The 24,005-nt window shown below is 42.8% G+C and overlaps 1 protein-coding gene across 1 annotated transcript in view; it reads left to right on the top strand.

The window, feature by feature from the left end:
* Nucleotides 1–24,005, top strand: part of NFXL1 (nuclear transcription factor, X-box binding like 1) — a 102,598-nt gene that overhangs the window by 7,787 nt on the left and 70,806 nt on the right. The window contains exons 5-11 of the mRNA XM_083167932.1: nt 10,826–10,959; nt 14,214–14,392; nt 14,814–14,975; nt 16,180–16,280; nt 16,751–16,865; nt 20,601–20,725; nt 22,417–22,539. Of these exons, the coding sequence (XP_083024058.1) occupies nt 10,826–10,959; nt 14,214–14,392; nt 14,814–14,975; nt 16,180–16,280; nt 16,751–16,865; nt 20,601–20,725; nt 22,417–22,539 (939 nt within the window). The remainder of the gene's footprint in view (nt 1–10,825; nt 10,960–14,213; nt 14,393–14,813; nt 14,976–16,179; nt 16,281–16,750; nt 16,866–20,600; nt 20,726–22,416; nt 22,540–24,005) is intronic.

The following is a 24,005-nucleotide window of genomic DNA, read 5'->3' as shown; positions in this document are numbered from 1 at the left end:
CACGCCCGCACTTCCTCTGTTTAGGAGCGTCACGTTGCCTAGGGGATCACAGGGAACGCGCTCAGTATTACAGCGCCTATTACTCCCTATCTAACTTGTGCTGGCTAGTGGTGCAGGGTAAGCGATTGTGGAATTCGGACTGACCGCATTGTCTACTGCAGGCCTGCACGTCTCATCGGTCACACAACTAATTACAAAAGATTGATTACAAAAAAACACAAAAAAATACAGACATTAAAAAAAATTAAAAAATTAGATACTACATATACACCTGTAAGAAACATAATAATAAATCACTATAATCCCTCCATAGATAATCATATGCAGCTTCCTACAACCTCATAATGAATTTTAACTCCATCAATAGAAGATGATTAGAGAAAAACAGACATAGGGAACTCCTCGTTGAGTCCACAAGGTGATAATGAATTTAGCTTTTTAATCCATTGGCATTCTCTTTGTAACAAGATCCTATGCCTGTCACCACCTCTCCGCAATGGTGGGATGTGGTCGACCGGCATAAAAGAAAAATCTTTTATTGAATGTCCACTCTCAAAAAAATGTTTCGCCACCGGGGGGGTATTGGCATCTACACAATTCAAGGCCTTTTTAATGGATGATCTGTGCATTCCAATTCTTTCTTTTACCATGCGAATAGTTTTTCCCACATAAAGTTTCTTGCATGGGCACATAATCACGTATATAATATATTTTGTCTCACAGTTCATACGATGGAATAGTTTGTGGACTGTTCCCGTGATGGGATGGGTGAATTGAGTGCCAACCGTCAAAAATCTGCAATTTGCACATCCAGTGCATTTGAAGGCCCCTTTCTTCAGGGTCAGCCAGTTTTTGTTGATGCTGGCTCCAGGACTAATGTCGGAGCAGGTTATCCTTTGTTTGATGTTCGGGCTACGTCTGTAACTGAAGAGTGGTAATTCAGCACACTCACTGCCAATTATAGGATCTGTCCTAATGATGTGCCAATGCTTTGAAATTGCATTCTTTATAGCACTGGATAACGTGGAATATGTGCTTGGGAACACAACACAATTTAATGTCTTATCCTTAGACTCAGGAACAAGCAATGTTTCGCGATCTAGTTCCATGCACTTCTCCACTGCTATTCTTACTTCATTGGCGTCATAGCCTCGATCCAGAAACCTTTGTGCCATCTGTTGGAGATCCTTCTCAAGCTCTCGCCTGTCTGAAGTTATCCGGGCCACACGCACCAATTGGGAAAACGGCAACCCTTTCTTAAGGGGTTGTGGGTGAAAGCTGGAATAGGCCAAAAGTGTATTTTTGTCTGTCGGTTTTTTGAAAACCCTTGTTGTGTAGATGCCATCAACCACTTTTACAGTTACATCAAGGAAGTCCATGGTGGTAGGGTCACTTTTGTATGTGAACCTAATCCGCCCAGGTAACCCGTTCAAATGGCTGACAAAACAATCTAGTTGCTCCTTAGTGCCGGTCCATACAAGAAAAAGGTCGTCAATAAATCTCATATAAAAATTTATGTATCTCGAAAATTCAGGATTCGCCATAATAAAGGTCTTTTCATAAAAAAACATATACAAATTGGCATATGCCGGGGCCATATTCGACCCCATGGCCGTTCCCGACAGTTGCAGAAAGAATTCGTTATTAAATAAGAAGTAATTCTTGCGAAGAATAATATCAATCAATAAAATCAGATAATCAATTGGTGGACCACAATAATCACTGCTAGTGGTCAAGATTTCTCTCACTGCTGCTGTGCCTTCATCATTTGAGATGTTAGTGTAAAGACTACTAACGTCTAAGGTCACTAGCAGACTATCAGGTGGGGGATCACCAAATCTACGTAACTTCAACAGAAAGTCCGTAGTGTCTCTAGTAAAGTAGGGGGTTCTTATCACAACTGGCTGCAGGAAAAAATCCACAAATTGCGATAGTGGTTGGCCTAGTGACCCCCTTGCAGAGATGATCGGTCTGCCTGGGGGGGCCACTAGGCTCTTGTGGATTTTTGGCAGCACATAAATCAATGGTATCTTTGGATACTCTTGTTTAAGGAAGTTTGAGGTGTCTGTGTCTATCCAACAATTCATTACTCCCATGTCCACTATTGCATCGATCTCCTTTTTGTAGGTTGCCGTTGGGTCATAGGTCAGGCGCTTATAGCATTGCGTATCGTTCAGCTGTCGCATCACTTCTGCGATATAATCATTTTTATCAATGACCACAATACCCCCGCCTTTATCGGCGGGGCGGATCACTATATTGCTGTTATCATGTAGTGATCGTATGGCTGCCGATTCTGCTTTCGATAAATTGGACCTAATCGGTCTCTTAAGTCTCTGCTCACAATTGACATCTGCCTTGACCAACCTAAAAAAAGTTTCGATCGATGCACTTGTGGTGGGTGGATCAAAAACACTTTTGGCTCTAAAGGGCCCCTCCCTCCTTTCAGCTTCTGTACCATGCTTTTTAAAGAAATCCATTAAATTGAGTTTTCTCTGAAATTTGTATAGCTCCACATCGACATCGATGGCTTTAGGTTTATAGGTCTGCACAAATGTCAGACCTTTCGATAGTACTGCCATCTCTGCCGGGGTCGGGCTATATTTAGACAAATTATAGATCACTAATTCCGGGCTTTTCGCCCCCTTGCCGCTCCTTTCTTTCCTGTGCCTTCTGCCCCCTCTTCTGGTGGGTCGTTTGGACCCCGGTTTCGACTCCGCGTGTAAACACGCTCGCGAAAAAAAGGACGTCTACCTCTAGAGGATTGATCTGAATCGCTCTGGGATGTATGCGATTCTACATCTGTATATTCACGCCCAGCTCCCCACCTCCTTTGACCTTCTGCAGATCGCCAAGGGCGCCTGTTGCTTTGTCTATTTAGCCAAGTATAAACTCTGAGCTCTTTATAATCGTCCTTGACTTTTTTATACTTAGTTTTTTTGAACGCAATCAATTCTGCTTTAAATTTACTCAGCCCCTCATCAAGTTTATTCAACCAAGTGTTACCTTCGTCTGCCCTGAGTGCATCAAGTCCACTTGATTCACACTCAGCTATCTCTGTTTTAAGCACCTCAATCTCTGTATTCACTTGCTGTACTACCAAGACCATTAAATCAAGACTGCACTGGTTCAGTATCATACACCATTGTTTGCAGAAATCAGGGTTCCCTCTGCCTAGGGTAGGCTGATTTCTGATACGAAATCCCCTCGGGATTAACTTATCCTTATGGTATTGAGACAAGGTCATACCATGCAGCTCAAGCTCAATGCGTCTTTTATTAAGTTTTAGTAGGTCAGCATAAATTTCATCGGGACTATCAATCTCAAATGCTAATTGTGTAGTATCTGAGAACAAAATCTTAGAGATTTTGGAGAAAGATATCTCTAAGATTTTGTTCTCAGATACTACACAATTAGCATTTGAGATTGATAGTCCCGATGAAATTTATGCTGACCTACTAAAACTTAATAAAAGACGCATTGAGCTTGAGCTGCATGGTATGACCTTGTCTCAATACCATAAGGATAAGTTAATCCCGAGGGGATTTCGTATCAGAAATCAGCCTACCCTAGGCAGACGAACCCTGATTTCTGCAAACAATGGTGTATGATACTGAACCAGTGCAGTCTTGATTTAATGGTCTTGGTAGTACAGCAAGTGAATACAGAGATTGAGGTGCTTAAAACAGAGATAGCTGAGTGTGAATCAAGTGGACTTGATGCACTCAGGGCAGACGAAGGTAACACTTGGTTGAATAAACTTGATGAGGGGCTGAGTAAATTTAAAGCAGAATTGATTGCGTTCAAAAAAACTAAGTATAAAAAAGTCAAGGACGATTATAAAGAGCTCAGAGTTTATACTTGGCTAAATAGACAAAGCAACAGGCGCCCTTGGCGATCTGCAGAAGGTCAAAGGAGGTGGGGAGCTGGGCGTGAATATACAGATGTAGAATCGCATACATCCCAGAGCGATTCAGATCAATCCTCTAGAGGTAGACGTCCTTTTTTTCGCGAGCGTGTTTACACGCGGAGTCGAAACCGGGGTCCAAACGACCCACCAGAAGAGGGGGCAGAAGGCACAGGAAAGAAAGGAGCGGCAAGGGGGCGAAAAGCCCGGAATTAGTGATCTATAATTTGTCTAAATATAGCCCGACCCCGGCAGAGATGGCAGTACTATCGAAAGGTCTGACATTTGTGCAGACCTATAAACCTAAAGCCATCGATGTCGATGTGGAGCTATACAAATTTCAGAGAAAACTCAATTTAATGGATTTCTTTAAAAAGCATGGTACAGAAGCTGAAAGGAGGGAGGGGCCCTTTAGAGCCAAAAGTGTTTTTGATCCACCCACCACAAGTGCATCGATCGAAACTTTTTTTAGGTTGGTCAAGGCAGATGTCAATTGTGAGCAGAGACTTAAGAGACCGATTAGGTCCAATTTATCGAAAGCAGAATCGGCAGCCATACGATCACTACATGATAACAGCAATATAGTGATCCGCCCCGCCGATAAAGGCGGGGGTATTGTGGTCATTGATAAAAATGATTATATCGCAGAAGTGATGCGACAGCTGAACGATACGCAATGCTATAAGCGCCTGACCTATGACCCAACGGCAACCTACAAAAAGGAGATCGATGCAATAGTGGACATGGGAGTAATGAATTGTTGGATAGACACAGACACCTCAAACTTCCTTAAACAAGAGTATCCAAAGATACCATTGATTTATGTGCTGCCAAAAATCCACAAGAGCCTAGTGGCCCCCCCAGGCAGACCGATCATCTCTGCAAGGGGGTCACTAGGCCAACCACTATCGCAATTTGTGGATTTTTTCCTGCAGCCAGTTGTGATAAGAACCCCCTACTTTACTAGAGACACTACGGACTTTCTGTTGAAGTTACGTAGATTTGGTGATCCCCCACCTGATAGTCTGCTAGTGACCTTAGACGTTAGTAGTCTTTACACTAACATCTCAAATGATGAAGGCACAGCAGCAGTGAGAGAAATCTTGACCACTAGCAGTGATTATTGTGGTCCACCAATTGATTATCTGATTTTATTGATTGATATTATTCTTCGCAAGAATTACTTCTTATTTAATAACGAATTCTTTCTGCAACTGTCGGGAACGGCCATGGGGTCGAATATGGCCCCGGCATATGCCAATTTGTATATGTTTTTTTATGAAAAGACCTTTATTATGGCGAATCCTGAATTTTCGAGATACATAAATTTTTATATGAGATTTATTGACGACCTTTTTCTTGTATGGACCGGCACTAAGGAGCAACTAGATTGTTTTGTCAGCCATTTGAACGGGTTACCTGGGCGGATTAGGTTCACATACAAAAGTGACCCTACCACCATGGACTTCCTTGATGTAACTGTAAAAGTGGTTGATGGCATCTACACAACAAGGGTTTTCAAAAAACCGACAGACAAAAATACACTTTTGGCCTATTCCAGCTTTCACCCACAACCCCTTAAGAAAGGGTTGCCGTTTTCCCAATTGGTGCGTGTGGCCCGGATAACTTCAGACAGGCGAGAGCTTGAGAAGGATCTCCAACAGATGGCACAAAGGTTTCTGGATCGAGGCTATGACGCCAATGAAGTAAGAATAGCAGTGGAGAAGTGCATGGAACTAGATCGCGAAACATTGCTTGTTCCTGAGTCTAAGGATAAGACATTAAATCGTGTTGTGTTCCCAAGCACATATTCCACGTTATCCAGTGCTATAAAGAATGCAATTTCAAAGCATTGGCACATCATTAGGACAGATCCTATAATTGGCAGTGAGTGTGCTGAATTACCACTCTTCAGTTACAGACGTAGCCCGAACATCAAACAAAGGATAACCTGCTCCGACATTAGTCCTGGAGCCAGCATCAACAAAAACTGGCTGACCCTGAAGAAAGGGGCCTTCAAATGCACTGGATGTGCAAATTGCAGATTTTTGACGGTTGGCACTCAATTCACCCATCCCATCACGGGAACAGTCCACAAACTATTCCATCGTATGAACTGTGAGACAAAATATATTATATACGTGATTATGTGCCCATGCAAGAAACTTTATGTGGGAAAAACTATTCGCATGGTAAAAGAAAGAATTGGAATGCACAGATCATCCATTAAAAAGGCCTTGAATTGTGTAGATGCCAATACCCCCCCGGTGGCGAAACATTTTTTTGAGAGTGGACATTCAATAAAAGATTTTTCTTTTATGCCGGTCGACCACATCCCACCATTGCGGAGAGGTGGTGACAGGCATAGGATCTTGTTACAAAGAGAATGCCAATGGATTAAAAAGCTAAATTCATTATCACCTTGTGGACTCAACGAGGAGTTCCCTATGTCTGTTTTTCTCTAATCATCTTCTATTGATGGAGTTAAATTTCATTATGAGGTTGTAGGAAGCTGCATATGATTATCTATGGAGGGATTATAGTGATTTATTATTATGTTTCTTACAGGTGTATATGTAGTATCTAATTTTTTAATTTTTTTTTAATGTCTGTATTTTTTTGTGTTTTTTTGTAATCAATCTTTTGTAATTAGTTGTGTGACCGATGAGACGTGCAGGCCTGCAGTAGACAATGCGGTCAGTCCGAATTCCACAATCGCTTACCCTGCACCACTAGCCAGCACAAGTTAGATAGGGAGTAATAGGCGCTGTAATACTGAGCGCGTTCCCTGTGATCCCCTAGGCAACGTGACGCTCCTAAACAGAGGAAGTGCGGGCGTGAGCGCCTGCTATGGTGATGCCGCTTGTTACCAAGGCAACACAGCGACGCGAGTCCTGTGCCTTGGACGCTGAGTAACGGAGGTGAACGCGGTGATGTCATCGCGCACACCGTCCTCAGCATGAAGCCCCGGCAATGTGTTGAGACGCCTAGCAGGTGTCCCTATGGCAACGCCGTGACGCGCTGACGTCACGACGCATTAGGCCCATATATGGATATCCGGGATTGCGATTGTTTAAGTGCAGGAGCACGTACATTGGTCAGGCAATTAAACCATCACAGGTGCGGGGGATTTGAATAGCAGTGTGACAGCTATATACTGGGCTGATCTGCTCACTTTGAATGAGTCAGTCCAGGATGAAGGCATGAAAGCCGAAACGGGCTCGTCGACTGCTATTGGAAATCTCTTTGGATGGGTGAATATTTGAGTGTCCCACCATGAATTATTTTTCTGCAAATCAGTCCAAGTATGATATGATATGAACTTTTTTGCTATGAGATCCATTGAGCAATAAATGGAATTTATTTACTTCAACTAAAAGGTGTGCTGCCAATCATATATCTGCAAGGATACATGTGTTTCTATATATATATATATATATATATATATATATATATATATATATATATATATATATATATATATATATATATATATATATATATATATATATATATATATATATATATATATATATATATATATATATATATATATATATATAATCTCTGCTTCTAGTCTTACCCCTGGTTCATTAGTTGCATGCAGATAGTTTGAGCTGCCCATATGATTTTTATATAGTTTGTTCCAACATCATTCTCTGTAGTCCTGTTGATTATCAGCTATGTATTGGATAGTTGCTGAAATATTACATATGTTAAGCTTCAATTGCTGCTGCACCATACAGAACAGTAGGTTAGTCTATTTGCCTTATGGTCAGCTAGGGGTCGTCTTCTTCAAATGTTTTATCAGTCGTTTTAAAGGGGTCGATTTCAGTTGCAAGCATTGCCCACAGTGTCTCCCCCTGTAATTGCATATATTTATTCACAACCCAATAGGGGCGCTCCCACAGACACTACATCTGGCAGATGCCATAAGTGGGTTATTTGGAGGTTATTCAGACCTGATTGCATTGCTGCTAAATTGCATAGCCCTGCGATCCGGTAATCGGGAGTGAAATACCGGCCAGTGCAAGCATTGGAATACCTTAGCACGGCTTGTGAAAATTAGCTGGATCAGCAACTAGCGGCAAATCCATACACAAGCCGCTCACCATCGAATGTTGTTTTTTACAGTGTGTGCGGTCTGTACGTAGCACAGGACTAACTCGGCGGCTGCAATAGCAACAGGTTGATTGTCACGTGCCTGAGCTGACGTCACATGCCATCAAACACCTGGGCGCGCCTGCGGTTTTTCTGACGTCCGGTTACCACCCCCAAACTCCGGCTTTCTGTCAATGACCTTTCATACGTCCAGCCATAAAATAAGTGGCCGGATTTTAATATGATCCATACACATGCGCAGTCTATCGATCATCCGGCCTGCGAATTTGCAGCTGTGTGATCAGGTCTGAATAATCCTCTATGTGTGTTCTAGATCACAGGCATGGTCGGCATTTTTTGCAGTTGAGTTGACGCCAAAATGTTTGTTTCTTTTGTGGTTGTGATAAAAAAAATAAAGGGTATACATGAGGGGGACCATGGGCTGCTGGGGAAAGTTGTCACTTGGTGCCCAGCCTCTAGCTCATCAACTATACCCAGTGTCATCCCTGTGTTCCCAATGCACTTCAAGAAAAAGTACTATGTAAAGTGATAATAAACAAACTAAATAATTAACTGACCTTTTACTCACAGCCAGCCAATATCTCCATTTGCAAAGTTTTGAGTCGGCTGCTTCAAGGAGCCCGTACTTGGTTAGAGTACGCACAACAGGATCCAATGAGCACGCCGGCGGTTTGGATGCCGGCATTCTGAAATCCTGATGTCAGAATCCTGACAGTGGTCAAACAATACCAGAACTGGAATCCTGGCTGTCAGCATTCCAATTGAAAATGTATACAGAGCAGGAAAGGGTTATGGTTAGGCAGTTAGGCTGCGGGGCTAGGGTTAGTCATTAAGAAAGGTTAGAGCTAGGCACTCTGCGGGAAAGAACAGTTAGGGTTAGTCACTAAAGGGAGGGATTGGGTTAGATGGGGAGGGTTAGTATACTTACCGTGTGAGGATCCTGACCTTCAACAGGCCACTGTCGGTCTTCTGATTGCCCACGGTTCTGGATTCTGATACCATTCTGGAAAAATGTACAGAGAGGTTACATGGATTAGTATTTCTTCTCCAGAATTGTATATACTTGATTTTACTTAAGGTAAAAAAAAAGGCCATGTTTGCTCGGTTTTATCAGTATTTGGCCAAAATGCTAATGTCTACACCAGTGGTCAGGGAACTCGTCCTCATTACCCCACGCAGTGCATGTTTTGCAGGTCACCTCACAGAATCACAATTGAAATAATTAACTCCACCTGCGGACCTTATAAAATGTGTCTGAGTAATTAGTACACCTGTGCACCTGCTGGGTTACCAGCAAAACATGCAAGTGTAAAGGTGCGTACACACGGGGGCGATTTTTGTCCAAAATCGCGGGAAATATGGTCGCTCAGCGATCATATTGCCCGCAATGGGAGTGTGCACCGGCGATATATCGCCGGGTGCGCGCTCCCGTTTTTGCCCCTGTGGTGATCGCTTGTCGCAGGAACATGCTCCTGCGACCAGCTGATTACCACTGTCGGGCTCCCCCCGGCAGTTTCTTTTTCATCAGCGACCATCTCTGGTCGCTGATGAACAGGAGAAACTGAGCAATATATTGCTCAGCCATATATTGCTCAGCCATATATTGCTCAGCCATATATTGCTCAGCCATATATGGCTGAGCAATATATCTCCCCCGTGTGTACACAGCATAAGCCAGGAAATAGTAATTCTACCTAAAATGTTGCTGAAGTCTGTGTGCTGCAGTGGTTTGTGTCTGTGTTTTCGCTCAGCAATACAAGGAAACGTACCCTTTGATAAGTGTTTTGAAGATACCGTTTCAGTCTTGCACCCTATGGTTTTAGTTGCTTTCTTCTATAATCTGCTTTGTTTAACCTTCAAAATTGCAGTTGTTTGCAGTAAATGTCAGTACCAGCGACTTAGTTGTTTCTCTGCTTAACCCTTTGAGCTCCAACATCTGTGAGAGATGTTCAAAATATCCGCTAAATATGCCGGCGTAGCTCACATTTTTATAATAATCTAAATTCGAATAAAAAAAAAAATGCTGTGTAAAAAAGATTTCCTGTATAAGATAAACATTACAGGTCATTACTATGAATAAAAATGTTTGCTTGCCAATTTTCACATCTTTTTTTTTTTGACCGCACTTAAAAAGGGTTAATGTCTAACTACAATTATATACGGAACTGGAGATGCCTTAAATTATTCATATTCTAAATGCTGCTGCTTTCAATGAAAACTAAAAGCTTTATTTAAAACAGTTAATCGTTTTCACACAACAGGGGGTATCCTAATTATCTGTGGTAATTTGCAGCATGGAATAAACAGGCTTTTATAGCAATTTGGGCTATCCTGGTAGAGCCAGACTACCCTGTATAGCAGGGATGGGGAACCCTTGGCACTCCTTGATGTTTTTGAACTACACATACCAGCATGCCCTGCTACAGTTTTGCTATTTGTCCATGCTAATACTGTTGCAAAGCATGCTGGGATGTGTAGTTCAACAACAGCTGGCGGGCCAAAGGTTCCCCATCCCTGCTGTATAGGATCTGCAAAAAGGTTGCCTACCTACGCATTTTCACAATCGCAATCGGGTAAAAAATGGTCACTTACAGTGGATTTTGTTTCCCCGATTAGCGCCTACATTGGGGCTAATGGGTTCGCTCCGTCGGCAGTAATTAGTCATGGTAAATGACCACAGCTAATTGTATACTGCCCTATATCTTTTTATATACTGCTTATGTGCTTCTCTACCTGAGCAGCATGTCCATGTGAGACTATAGATACTCTATAATTATAAATGGTTCCCTTTAATAGGTCTGGAGCTGCTGTGCCTGTTACTGCATATTTCACATGCCGTGCATCCAGAAGTGGGCCAAGGACAGCGTATTCCTCTTGTCTTCTCCGCTCACAGATGATGACTTTGAAAAGAAAGATTATCCTTGGCCCTGGTATGTGACAGTACAAATATCATACACACTCTGTACTTTCACCTCGCTGAGCTACGGAGAGGTCTGTGCCGCTCACAGTGTGTGCTGTATTTTTTGGATTGTATTTATTATTGTATATACAATTATATAAAGATGTGTTCACTCTAGGCTGTTTTAGCTGAATCATGCCCATTTTCTGAAGGGCAAAACGCTCCCTGCTCACTTAGTAGTGCCATGCTAAAAACAGCTAGGACCATGAGTCCCCGCCGCAGCGTGGATAGATACCATGAGCATATGCACGGCATTTATTCACATTGACCAAGGAGCTTAGGGACGGCCCAGCACCTCCGTAGGTTCTGAGCCCACCCACAATAATGACGACATTGGTGATGTCAGCAGCCAAGCTTAAGCTGCCCTCTTTCCCCCCTATACCCTGCCCGGCCATGATCTTGGAGGTTACGTCATCACTTTTCGACAATTTTCTACCAAAATATACATCCGTATATAGTCAGTGGATTAGGTGGCAATTGTAATTTAATTTTTAATCAAAGTCTAATCTGTTTCAGCGAAAAAACAATCTGAAAAATGGCTGAATTAAATAGACTTGCCCGGATTTTTCGGCTACCCAAAAAATCCAGACATGGTTGAATACCCCCTGTAGTGACAAAGACCGCTCTATTGTTAACATAAATCCTCTGTACCAAACAGCATGGTAATGCTTGTCCGAATACTACAGCGCTAAATTATCTGAATTGTCCTAAGCACACATGGGGTTAATTTACAGTACTGTGGTTGGTGATTTTTGTTGAGGAATATTTGTAGGTAAAACCATGACAATACTCAGTCATGCTTTGTAGTATTGATCTAATAAGGCAGAGGTGTTAAACTTACGGCCCTCCAACTGCTGTGGAACTACACATCCCAGCATGCCCTGCTACAGATTTTCTATTAGGGAGTGCTAAAACTGTGGCCGGGCATGTTGGCATGTGTAGTTCCACAACAGCTGGTGGGCCGCAAGTTTGGCATCCCTGTAATTTTTCTTAATTATTGCACAAACTGATTTTATTGTGTAGCGCAACTACCTTTGTTTATATATTGTTTTACCTATAAGGGGGTAACACCCCTTCTTATTGTTGCAGCTTGACAAGGCAGTTCAATACAGGTGCCCTATTCAGATATTTTAGTATCTGTTATTAACATTTTTCGCATATATACAGTGAAACATACTGACTGCAGTGCAGTTTACCCACGCTGCACAGAGACTACAGTGGACATTACAGTCATTGGTCTCATCATTGCCAGTGCTCCTATATAGCTCACTTTGTAATTACTGCAGCCTTGCTGGTTTGACAGATATGCACAGTAGTGCGCGTGGCTTACTTGGCAAGAGAGAAAAAAGTATGTCCTGGTGTGGTGCACCTAAATGAACTAAACAAATAAAATTTAACTTTTATTAATATCTGTTAATAAGGCGAAATATAAAAACACACAAACAAAACAACATGTACATGAATGTGTTTAAAAAATGGTGGCTCTCTGACTCCACATCCGTATTGACTAAAGGTAGGTATAGGTATCCCCACAGGTATAGTAAGCTGACACTTTTATTACTAATAACATGTAAATACAATGCAATTGTGTCTGTATGGCTCAAAACCCCTTCATGCAGGTGCGAACATACTAACACCAGTGCGGTAATTAGTATGAGTAAACACAGTATGGGTGGTGACCACAGACAGTATTAATAATAAACAGTCTATTAGTGACTGACTGCCTGTTTGTCATCTGAGACACTGCTAATTTATGGTAAAGAGACTTATATAGAATTCAATTGGGCCCTAGTATCAATCAATGTTGATGGTGTTTCCCATGTGTCAACACAGGTGTCAACCGACATAAATGCAACATGAGTTACTAAGACCTCTATTATATAGGCTAGGACTGCCCTTAGTATGAGGGAACCTCAATGTTGAGTTAGATATGTCTGTCTACTGTGGTGAGTAGACTTTATCAGTTGACATAAGTAACAGCCAATGTCAAAGGTATTCTAATTGGTCTGTTAGCTGTTCCTTAGAGACTAAGTCCAATAGGCTTATATGTATCGCCAGGTGTTTACAAGAGTCTCTTATGAAAAAAAGGGGTCAACACAACAATCGGCCAACACTTAAAAAGAGCATATGTCAGGATTTCTCAAACTTCTCTTATTTGGCTGGAATTGCACTTATAGAGGAGAGAAATACGTATGTAGCTCTTTTTATTAATAAACGATTTCCTTTTTGACTGGTCTGTGTAGAGATACAATAGTTTGGAAATCACTTCAGCCTGTCGACTGCTGTGTCAACAAGGTTTTTATAAATTAGCCCTTGAGTGAAATAGCAGTGAATCAAGATATTCAGATACTGTTATTTCTCAGTCATGCAATCAGTAATTCACAGTTGAATGGGGCGCTGCCAAAGGCTGGTGGTGGATATTTAATGATTATCCACCAGTGTAGCACAGGTGTTATCTGCATTGGTGCCAAGTCTAGAGTAGGGGCAGTATTCGCTGTATAAGGTAAATAAATTGCAGCGTGCCCCCTCTAGATACTATGTCTGTACATATAACTGGTACAGCGGTGGTGCCTTTTTAAATAGCCGTAGGTGCTATAAGATCCGTCTCAGGTTAAGGCAAACTCATGGAGTATGGATAGTATCAAATGGCATGCCCCCAGCTGATTGCTGATAAATAGTCACAGTGTATCACCAGTGGTGCCCGCCGCACGGTGATTAAGTAGTGCGCACTACAACAAACGGGTTCCTGTGGGTAAAATACATGAATCAAAATACATCCTAGTCAGATGCGAGTTAGAGAGCGTCACCGCGACACTGCACAGAGACTACAGTGGACATTGCAGTCATTGGTCTCATCATTGCCAGTGCTCCTATATAGCTCACTTTGTAATTACTGCAGCCTTGCTGGTTTGACAGATATGCACAGTAGTGTGCGTGGCTTAGCAAGTAGTGCTCTTGATACTTGCTACAATCCAAATGCTCTGTATACCTACCAGTGTGGCCAACTCCCCTACTTACACTGCATTATGTGAATGATGCTGCTTAGGGCTAGCTGCAGTCAGGTTAATATACAATCTCGCATCCTAGATGATTTGTTCTATAAATCCTGTATTCTTTGTATATATTTCTGCTCTTCTCTCACCTTAGTTATAGACCATTGGAACTATCCTTTTATCCAGATACGTCTGTATAAATCCATGTAATATGTGTGGCTTCTGTTTTCAGCCCAAAGTGTCGATACGAGTATAAGCGATCAGAGACTCCTGCTCGGTATTTCTGTTATTGCGGAAAAGTACAAGATCCACCTCTGGACCCGTGGCTTGTACCCCATTCTTGTGGACAAGTTTGTGAAAGGGAATTTAAGCCGTCTTGTGGTCACAAATGTTTGCTGCTGTGCCATCCAGGTAATGAATGAAACTGACCGTATATCAGAGACTTACAGCAAAGCATGCTTCTATCCATACACCTGTACTGCACCATAAATACAGCTTCTTTCTTTTATGTAATAACCTATTTATTCATGGGGTTCCAGGTGATCGTCCCACTGCTACCACTCAGTTTAAGTTCCAAAAGAAATATTAAGTGTAGACGAGAAATATGATTGCACCGCCCGTCTTCTATCGCTCAAATACATAACCTACATATACTGTGTTTGTTTGCTATTGGCATTATCGGAGAAGCAGATTATATGGTTATTGCAGTGCTGTGTTATCAATCTGTTTATGCACAATTATAGTATTGAGTAGGACATCTCCTCCCCAGTAATAATGTTCTCACTAGCAGATGACCCTAACACCATTATATGCCATCTCTCTTTCCACGTAGGCCCGTGTCCGCCATGCCCGAAGATGGTGACCACCACATGTTTCTGCAAGAAGGCAAAGTCTGTTCCCCGCAGATGCAGCACCAAGGACTGGTCGTGTCAGCAGCCGTGCGGGAGATTGCTGTTGTGTGGACAACACAAGTGTACAAACCCGTGTCATAAAGGTAGTTCTGATACATCTGATAGTTCTGATACATTTTCAGAAGATTTGTTAGGTAGGTGAAAGTTTGCACCAGGTGACCCTTGTCAAGTGTAGCCCCCCTGGCTGTGGAATCTGCTGCTGGTTCTAAAAATACAGGGGACTCTATGTCATTTTTCCCCAATATTTTAAGAGCCCCGTGCTCGTTCATTAAATAAAGGAGAACCTGACTTTTTTGCTGAAACTTGCCTATATAGTAACTTTTGCACAAAGAAACCTGCACCAAACTTGGTGATCTGTGCAGGCATCTGCCAAACTTGCCCCTTGTAGTGAAACTCATAACAATGTGCATATTTACCTACCATAAAATTCACATGGTCTTTTATTTCTAATAGCCTCAAACTCTCCAACATTCAGGCTATTACCTAATGCGAGTTGTGGTATGAACTTGCAGAAAGTAGGTACGAGTGTGAGTCTCCTCAACTAGCACCCTGTTATTTGTAGCCCCTAATCTGGATGATGAGAGTTAATGGAACTCCGGCAGGGAATACAAGAATTCTGACTGACTCCTTGCAGCAATGACTGAGCCTTTCTGGATGGCCGTTGTCTGTCAGGAATCTCCGTATTTGGCAGCCGAGAGGCTCTGTGCCTGCTATATTCTTTTTGTGTTATTCTATGGTATCTCTGATCTCCAAGCGCCCTATGCGGGAAGCAGGCGGGCAGCTGACATCCGGTGATGTAAGCTGCCTACCCCGGGCACCTGCGTCACCGGGAGTTTTAGTATGGGAATGCCCATGGACTGCGCCCCGCTGCACTGCTAGGTGCGAGCGGGACGGCATGAAGTTCGCTGTGCCTGCTTGCACCCTGCATCTGCACATGCGCAGACGCAAAACATCGGTAACCCCCATTGTGTATAATATTAAAATACAGAATTGTTCTTCAGATTTATTTTCATTGTTTGCCTCTTTTAATTGAAATAAAATACAAATCTCCTCATTTTGTTTAGTTTGTGGGATTTTGCTTTCACTATAACTGATTTCATACATTTTTTTTTTTTTACAATTAAATGAAGCAACATAGATTACATTTTGTATGGGGATGTAAAACTATTGAGAATAAAATAGGTCTCTTCATGGTGATTGCATGTTGCATTTGCTGCAAGGGAGCAATTGAACTATTGTGACGATGCAATCTAATATAACATTTATTCCTAACCTTTGTTTCCTCAGGAGACTGCCAGCCATGCCCAAGAGTCAGCAAGCAGAAATGTCTTTGCGGACGGAAAGTTTCAGAGCGCCTGTGTGCAAGTCCAAACTGGCAATGCGAACTTGTGAGTTGCCCTCTTTTCATGTCCTCAATGAACATTCCATGAAAATATTTCTATAAGTATATTGTACAAAGGAAAGTTTAACGTTTGTGTTGTTGGCTTATTCTGATAGTGTTTCTCACAGTTCTGATGCACCTAAATGTTAGTAATAACCTGTTATACAAAGGATTCAAGTGCTGTTTACAAAATGCAACCTACTGTAGCAGTGGAAAGGGTTGTCTTGTATAGACTGCATTGGTTATGCCTTTGTCACATAGGCAGTCCTCCTTCACTGCCAGTACTGTGGGCCTGGGAAACTTTGATGTGATGGGTGGTGCAGTGGAGTAACAGTCCAGCAATGGTCGCTCTAAAGGCCCTGACCTCCAGAGCTTGCAGTCTAATATCAAATAAGTGAATACAAAGAAACCACATGGGAATTTTTGAGCATCCACAATGTTTTGTGGTGTCCTATTAATGCATATCTTTGATTTCAGGTCTGTGAAAAACCTTTACCTTGTGGGAACCACACCTGTGAGCAGGTTTGCCATGCAGGCCCATGCGGACAGTGTCCTCGTTCGGGCAATCGTTTATGCCCTTGTGGAAAATCAAGTACGGTTCTCAGAATGTGTTTACTTTTTTATTGATTCAATACTGTTTTAGCATAATTCTCAGTGTGTGTGTGTGTACTGTATGGTGCTCCATTATAGGGGAAATTTTAATTGATTGAGGTCATTTACCAGGGACTAATTTATCCCCCTGGGCTATACCGCAGACTCCGAAATAAATGTCAGATAATTAGACTGTGACGTTATCATGGATATTTTGGCTGACAAAATCGGGTTAATTGGGTAACAAACAAAACAAAAAAACAAAATATGGTTACTTTCTAAAGTGAAAATGATTAGCAGACCACGTAAGTAATGTAAAGTAATGTACGAGGGCGTTTGGTAAACGTAGTAAACTTTTTTTTTTTTTTGTGTAAAACAAAATATTCCCATTTCTTGAGGGCGAAACACTTAGTACAGCGAGTTTCCAATTGTTCTATATTGTTGTAAAAGTATGGCGTCTCCACTCAGTGACCATGATGACGACTTCCTCATTCATCGAAGTTCTTCTGACAGCCAGATTTTTAGAATTGGAAAAGGGAAGAAATCCCTCAGGGCCAAATCCGGAGAATAGAGCGCATGGGGATTTGAAGCCCAATTTGTGTCATTTTGCACAGAATTTGCTTTTGTTCATTTCTGGCTTTAATTTTGCCTGGGTGGCGTTAGGATGGTAACCCATGGATTGTGGCACCATCACTTAGAAATTGACCACACTTTTCAAATGACCCCAATGCTTGTATTATTGACTTCATGTAAACGGGATAAATATTAATGATTTATTGACTTCCATATTTATTGTACAATGTAAGCCTCTGCTGTCTCACAGCTGGCACGTTCTCTCTCTATGTAAGCAGTATTGTGCTGTATATGATAATGTAAGCTCATAATAATGGACATAGGATGAACGCAGTAAAGGGAAAATGGCACAACATGCACAGCTATGAACTCCAATAATATGGGTGATTTTGTGGTAGCAAAGACCTATATTTGGTGGGTGCCATAATGCTAAAGGTATGTTCCATTTGTTTCTCCTGAGCTCATTAACCCCTTCAGTGGTGGTTTTTTTTGGGGGGAGCGCTCCCCACTGGGCGAGTTTTTTATGGGGAGCGCTCCCTTTAAAAAAAAAACACCACTACCCCCCTGGGTCCGGGCAGCGCCGCTGAACTGTCAATCAGCGGCTGCCCGGACCTGCGCCCCCCCCCACCGCATCGCTGTCCCCGGCAGCCGGCTTGTCATAAGCCGGCGCCGGGGACTTCTATTGAAAACCCGGAGGGGAGGGGGGAGGAGGAGGCGACGCCGCAGAGGGGAGGGAGCCGGGCAGCGCGACGCTGCCTGAGATCAGAGTGAACTCAGCAGCGCTGCCCTACTCCAAACAGTGGCAATCCCGAGAATTTTCCGGGCTTGCCAGACTGGGCACTGAGGCACAGCCCGGAAAATTCTCGGGATTGCCACTGAATAGGTTAATGATGAATATTTTATGGCTTTTGGAGTAGACACATTTTATTATCTTTGGTTCAAATACGAGTACTTTATGGCAGTAATGCTAACCATCCATGCTGCCAGTGTAATAAGGTCCCAGCTTGCAACCGTGCAGATTTTGCCCTTGTAGGCAGTTTGTTTTAACCCTTTGAGCGCCAATGTTGCTGTGAGTGATCCTCAAAATATCCACTAAAAATGCCAGCGTCGCTCACAGCGACTGTTTTTGTAGTATAAACAGGGTTCGCAAATACTCGCTATAGCGAGTATTTTACCCGCTTTTGAGCAGCAGAGACTCAGTTTTTGTTTCTGCCTGCGTCCCCTGGGACGCAATCAGGTTGCATTGGTATGCCTGGCACGCTGTGTAATTGTAGCTAGGCTAGGGCGGAGGGATCTGTTTTCCCGCTCTGTGATGCGGCCGCAGAGGAGGGAACGTGCACTGCTCACGCATCACACAGTCGGGCGCTGGCTGACTGGCCTTGCAAGGAATGTGAGTACTTTGCGCACAGTCACAGTGCCCAATCCTCTGCAGTAGAGGTAGTTCATTCCCTATACCATGAGCACTGGGTGACTGTGCCCATTCCCTGTGTCCAGGCTGACAGCTGGGGTATTATGTGTAGGCCAGGCAGCTCTCCCACAGTCAGCGTTGAGTCCCGCAGTAGGTACAAGCACTACTGCACAAGCATCCAATGCCAGCAACATCATGTACACACTGTTATACCTATTATGTGTATTATAAGCAGGCAATGCATTACATTACTGTGTGTGTGACACAATGTTGGGCATTATGGTGTGACATTATCAACTGACGGCATTGTGGTGTGTGGCACATTACGTACTGGGCATTCAGGAGTGTGGCACATTACGTACTGGGCATTGTGGTGTGTGGCACCTTATGTACTGACTGGGCATTGTGGGGTGTGGCACATTATGTACTGACTGGGCATTCAGGTGTGTGGCACAATATGTACTGGGCATCAGGTGTGTGGCACATTATGTACTGGGCATTGTGGTGTGTGGCACAATATGTACTGGGCATTGTGGTGTGTGGCACATTATGTACTGGGCATTATGGTGTGTGGCACATTATGTACTGGGCATTATGGTGTGTGGCACATTATGTACTGGGCATTATGGTGTGTGGCACATTATGTACTGGGCATTATGGTGTGTGGCACATTATGTACTGGGCATTGTGGTGTGTGTGGCACAATATGTACTGGGCATTGTGGTGTGTGTGGCACAATATGTACTGGGCATTGTGGTGTGTGTGGCACAATATGTACTGGGCATTGTGGTGTGTGTGGCACAATATGTACTGGGCATTCAAGTGTGGCACATTATGTCCTGGGCATTCAAGTGTGGCACATTATGTCCTGGGCATTCAAGTGTGGCACATTATGTCCTGGGCATTCAGGTGCGTGGCACATTATGTACTGGGCAGTCAGGTGTGTGGCACATTATGTACTGGGCATTGTGGTGTGTGGCACACTAACACTATATACAGTACATTCTGCTGGGGGGTGGGGGAGAGGAGGCTGCTATAGGGCTGTGTCATCATCTGTGTGTGTGTGTGTGTTATTAGGCAGCTGGGCCCTGCTCTAGCTAATCATGCTGTGTGGAGGGGAAGAGGAGGAGGCTATGCAGAGTAATCTATAAGTTTATTGTAATAAACGGTTTACCTTCCTTTTATTTCTAAGTTGTCAGATGATATTAGAACCTTCATTTATGTTGGGACCCAGAAAAGGTCAGGCATGAGATTTTATCGTGCCCCCTGGCAACGGAGCCTGCCTCAGGTCCTCGCTGCCCCGAGCGCTCTCCTAACCCTGCCCGTCTCCCTGAAAAGGAGACGGGCAGGGACACGCAGCGTCCCCGCCGAGAGACTGGGACGCGCGTGCGTATGAGACGCACGCGCGTCCCAGTTCAGTGTAGCCCCTCTCTGCCGGTGCTCACCAGCGGGGAGGGTCTGGCGAGCCCCGGCCAAGGATGGCAGGGGCTACATCTGTATATCTGTATACCTCATTAAACAAATTATGTTGACACATTGAAATAAGATTATGGTATGCTCTTTTATTTTGTCAAATGATTGTATGACTTGCATACTGAATTATGTTCACAACTTGTTTGTCTTGAATTGTTCTTTTATGCTTCAATAAAGGATTTTTTTTTTTTTTTTATGTAAAAAAATAAAATAGAGATGGATGTATTCCGAAGTTAATGTAGCCTGCATCTTACATGTCCTCCTCTTGTCATCTGGTTTCAGAGTACAGCCTGCCCTGTACAGAAGACGTCCCTAACTGCGGTGATAGCTGTGACAAGGTTCTGGAGTGTAGTCTGCACGCGTGCTCGCAGCGTTGCCACAGGGGCCCTTGTGAAACCTGCAGACAGGTCAGTGAATGTTACAGTCAGTGGCCATACAGTTACTAAGTTTTGTTGTACTGTCCTTTATGAACTAGACCAAAAATAATGATTTCAATATCGGCATACAAAAACTAATGCTGGCAACATGACCTAAACCAAAGGGGCTCCAGGCGCAAGAACTGAACAGAAATAATACTGGGCTGCATTGTGCACCAAACAGCAGGGGCCGCAAATTTCTGTGCACCTTAGGTCTGCAAACAAAAGGCCACAAATTGGTGGCTACTGATATTGCGGTGCCATGAAAATAGTAATCAAAAGCATCAAATACTTGCCTTACTTTTTTCTGTGTATGGGGGGGGGGGGGGGGTAAAAACGGTTTTCTTTATTGAAGACTTTAAGTACAAATTAGTATATGCAATACAATAAGATAATTATATAATGGAAATATAAAATCAATGTAAAGAACATCTGGAGCTAAACCTTAAGATAAAGGGTGAGAGCATCAACCCAAATAGAAATATCTAAAATAATAGTAGAGTACTTAACACAAGTGAGAGAGTCGTGTAGTGGAGGGTTAATGGCATGGTTAGTGAATTGGGGGGGGGGGGGGGGGGTTCTTGAGTACAAATAAAAATCTCTTTTAAAAGGGTGCTCCTAAAATACTTCCATAGTTGTTCCCAAAGTCTGGAGGGAAGGGTACCAATGAACCTTTTCCATGTCTTCCAAGCCTCCTGCCAATCCACCCTGAATACATTGAAGAACTTGACTAAAGAGTGAGAAGGAAGGGGGCCAAGGCTGTATCCACCATTGTAAGATGCATTTCTTGGCCTTCATTGAGACGGCCACTAATATGTCTGCCCCTTGAAACTTTTGTAGAGGGCCCGGTACCTTCTGGAATAGTTTGCTCTACTTAGGACTGGATTAACCATAGTCCACTTCATTTCAGGTCTATTATACGTAGCCCTTTCTAATCACTAGATTCAACTTTGAGTAGGGTAATGCTGCATGGATTGCGACTTACCATTTAATTTTACGCTCTATCTACACAAATTTTCTGTTGCCCAGATTGCAGGTATTACACAGCCTAACTAGTATTCTCTGATAATGTAGTATGTGTACTCCTGTTTTTTTACCACCAGTCATCTCATCTTCAGTGAGCACTTGGACTTACCCTATACTGGGTGCAAACGTTACGGCTCTCAGCAATTCTGTTCTCTCATATCCATATGTGTGACTCACTAAACTTTGTCTATGTGAGAATTAATAACAACCATTGCAACCCAGTTATGTCTCTCCAGACATAAATATACTGTAGATGTTCTGGCAATACTGTATATACTCTTAGGGGGGTATTTTGGTTCACTCTTTCGGACAAATTCCTTCTTAGATGGACATCAGTGAGCAAACAGACAAGATGCGCTGCACAAGCTCTTACCATCAGCACCAGGCTGATTATATTGTACAGGAAAGTAAAGTAACTCTTAGATTCTTGTCTTACAAGGTCATTGCGCCTCTTTACATGTCTTGCTAAATGGATGAAATACACAATGTAACCTTCCTGAAACAGCTAGATCACTTATTTGAAGCACTTGAAAATGGCTTCAGGTCCTTTACTAATTGATTGAAAGGTGCTTCGAAGCCATCTATTAAAAACTTGTCCTTCAAGGTAAGAGGTTGTTAACTTGACTGACACCAGATATTTGTTTTACATTTTTCAGGAGGTTGAAAAGCAATGTCGCTGTGGCAAACACACAAAGCAAATGCCTTGTCATAAGCCTTACTTATGTGAAACCAAATGCCCTAAAACTCGGGATTGTCAGAGGCATCAGTGCAAGAGAAAGGTAAGGCTAATACTCTGACTTATGCTACTTTCTGTAGTCGAAACATGTCAAAAAGTTGACTTTTAGGGGGTTTATGTCACCTTAGGTTGACACTATAAGTGTACCTTGCCTTTAGGGCACCATGCCTCACTGTGCTCATCACACTTATAATCGAACTCTATGCCCCCTTGGAAAGTGCAGTAAGATCAAGTCTGTTTCAAAGAAATGTCGGCATTTTGACTGTCTGCCAATGGTTGTTGGTATTTTTACCGTCCCTATTTAAATTAACTGCATCCGATTTAGGATGCTGTTTGAGAAAATACTTGAACTTTATTCTAATTTTCCATAAAAAGTGTAAGTTATAGGGGAGTATTCAATCCCCGCTGCTATTTCCGATGGGGGAAATAGCGGCCGGCACCTATTCAATGCTGTTTTGCCATCTTTTTGACAATTACTGCCGTGACTTGTTGTGATCATGGCCGAATCTCGACAATCCACGGCCGTTTGCGCGGACATGCCCCCTTTTTGCCGATCGGCAGGTGGGACATTGAATCGCTGATATGCTGTCGAGCAAAATGAAAATGGTCCAGGGTCGCAGTTGTCGAGACAGATAGACAGTCGTGACCCGGGATTGAATACCCCTGTTAGTGTCATTGGACTGTAATTCAATTGATTCAGTAGACATTGAGGGGCATCAATGAATGCAGCACAATGCAGAGACGCATAGTGATAGGAGTCTCTCCCTGCTCTGTGGCATGATGTTACGGTTTTAGCGCTGCTGCTTCTGGTATATGTCATGCAAGGATTAATGTGGCATCAGGTGTAAAGTTGTTTTACTTCTCATGGTGGTTTTTACCCAATCTGTACTCCAACACATGTAGACTAATACAAATAACCTACCGGGGAGAACATTCAACTCTTACACAGGTAGGACCTTGTTGGGACTCAAACTCAAGACATCAGTGCTATGAGGCAGTGCCCCCCCCCCCCCCTATGGTTGGCATATTGGTTACGCATTGTCATACAAATAGTTTTACACTTCAGTATCAGTAGCGCTATTTTCAGTTGATCAGTTCATCACATTTTATAGGAGAAGTGAATTAATAAGTGCAAATAAACTTTAATCTAAAACACCCAAGGTCCCGTCTATGGTGAAGATAATTTTCAGTATTTATAAAACGAATTGACACTATACATGTGCCAGAGTGATTGGTGTATAATGACTGTTCACATTCACCAAAATGCCAAGTTACACTCCAAGCCACGTCCCCAGCACGCCTTGTTATTGGACTTTGTTAAAGGGATGGGTAAGGTGTTTACACAATAATTTAAATAGGAGTAATGTGGCAAAATAAAAGTTACTATTACTAATAAAACACACACATCTGTTATTGCATATTACAGAAAGAACGCCAGTCTATATAAATGACATGTTGGATTTTTTTATTTATTTATTTTTTACTTCATTTGTATCGTTTCATTGAATC

Source organism: Crinia signifera, chromosome 1 (assembly GCF_055691185.1).
Source record: "Crinia signifera chromosome 1, ASM5569118v1, whole genome shotgun sequence".
Classification (NCBI taxonomy): Eukaryota; Metazoa; Chordata; class Amphibia; order Anura; family Myobatrachidae; genus Crinia; species Crinia signifera.
Note: the sequence above shows the minus strand (reverse complement) of the source record. Positions and strands in the feature narration are given on the sequence as shown.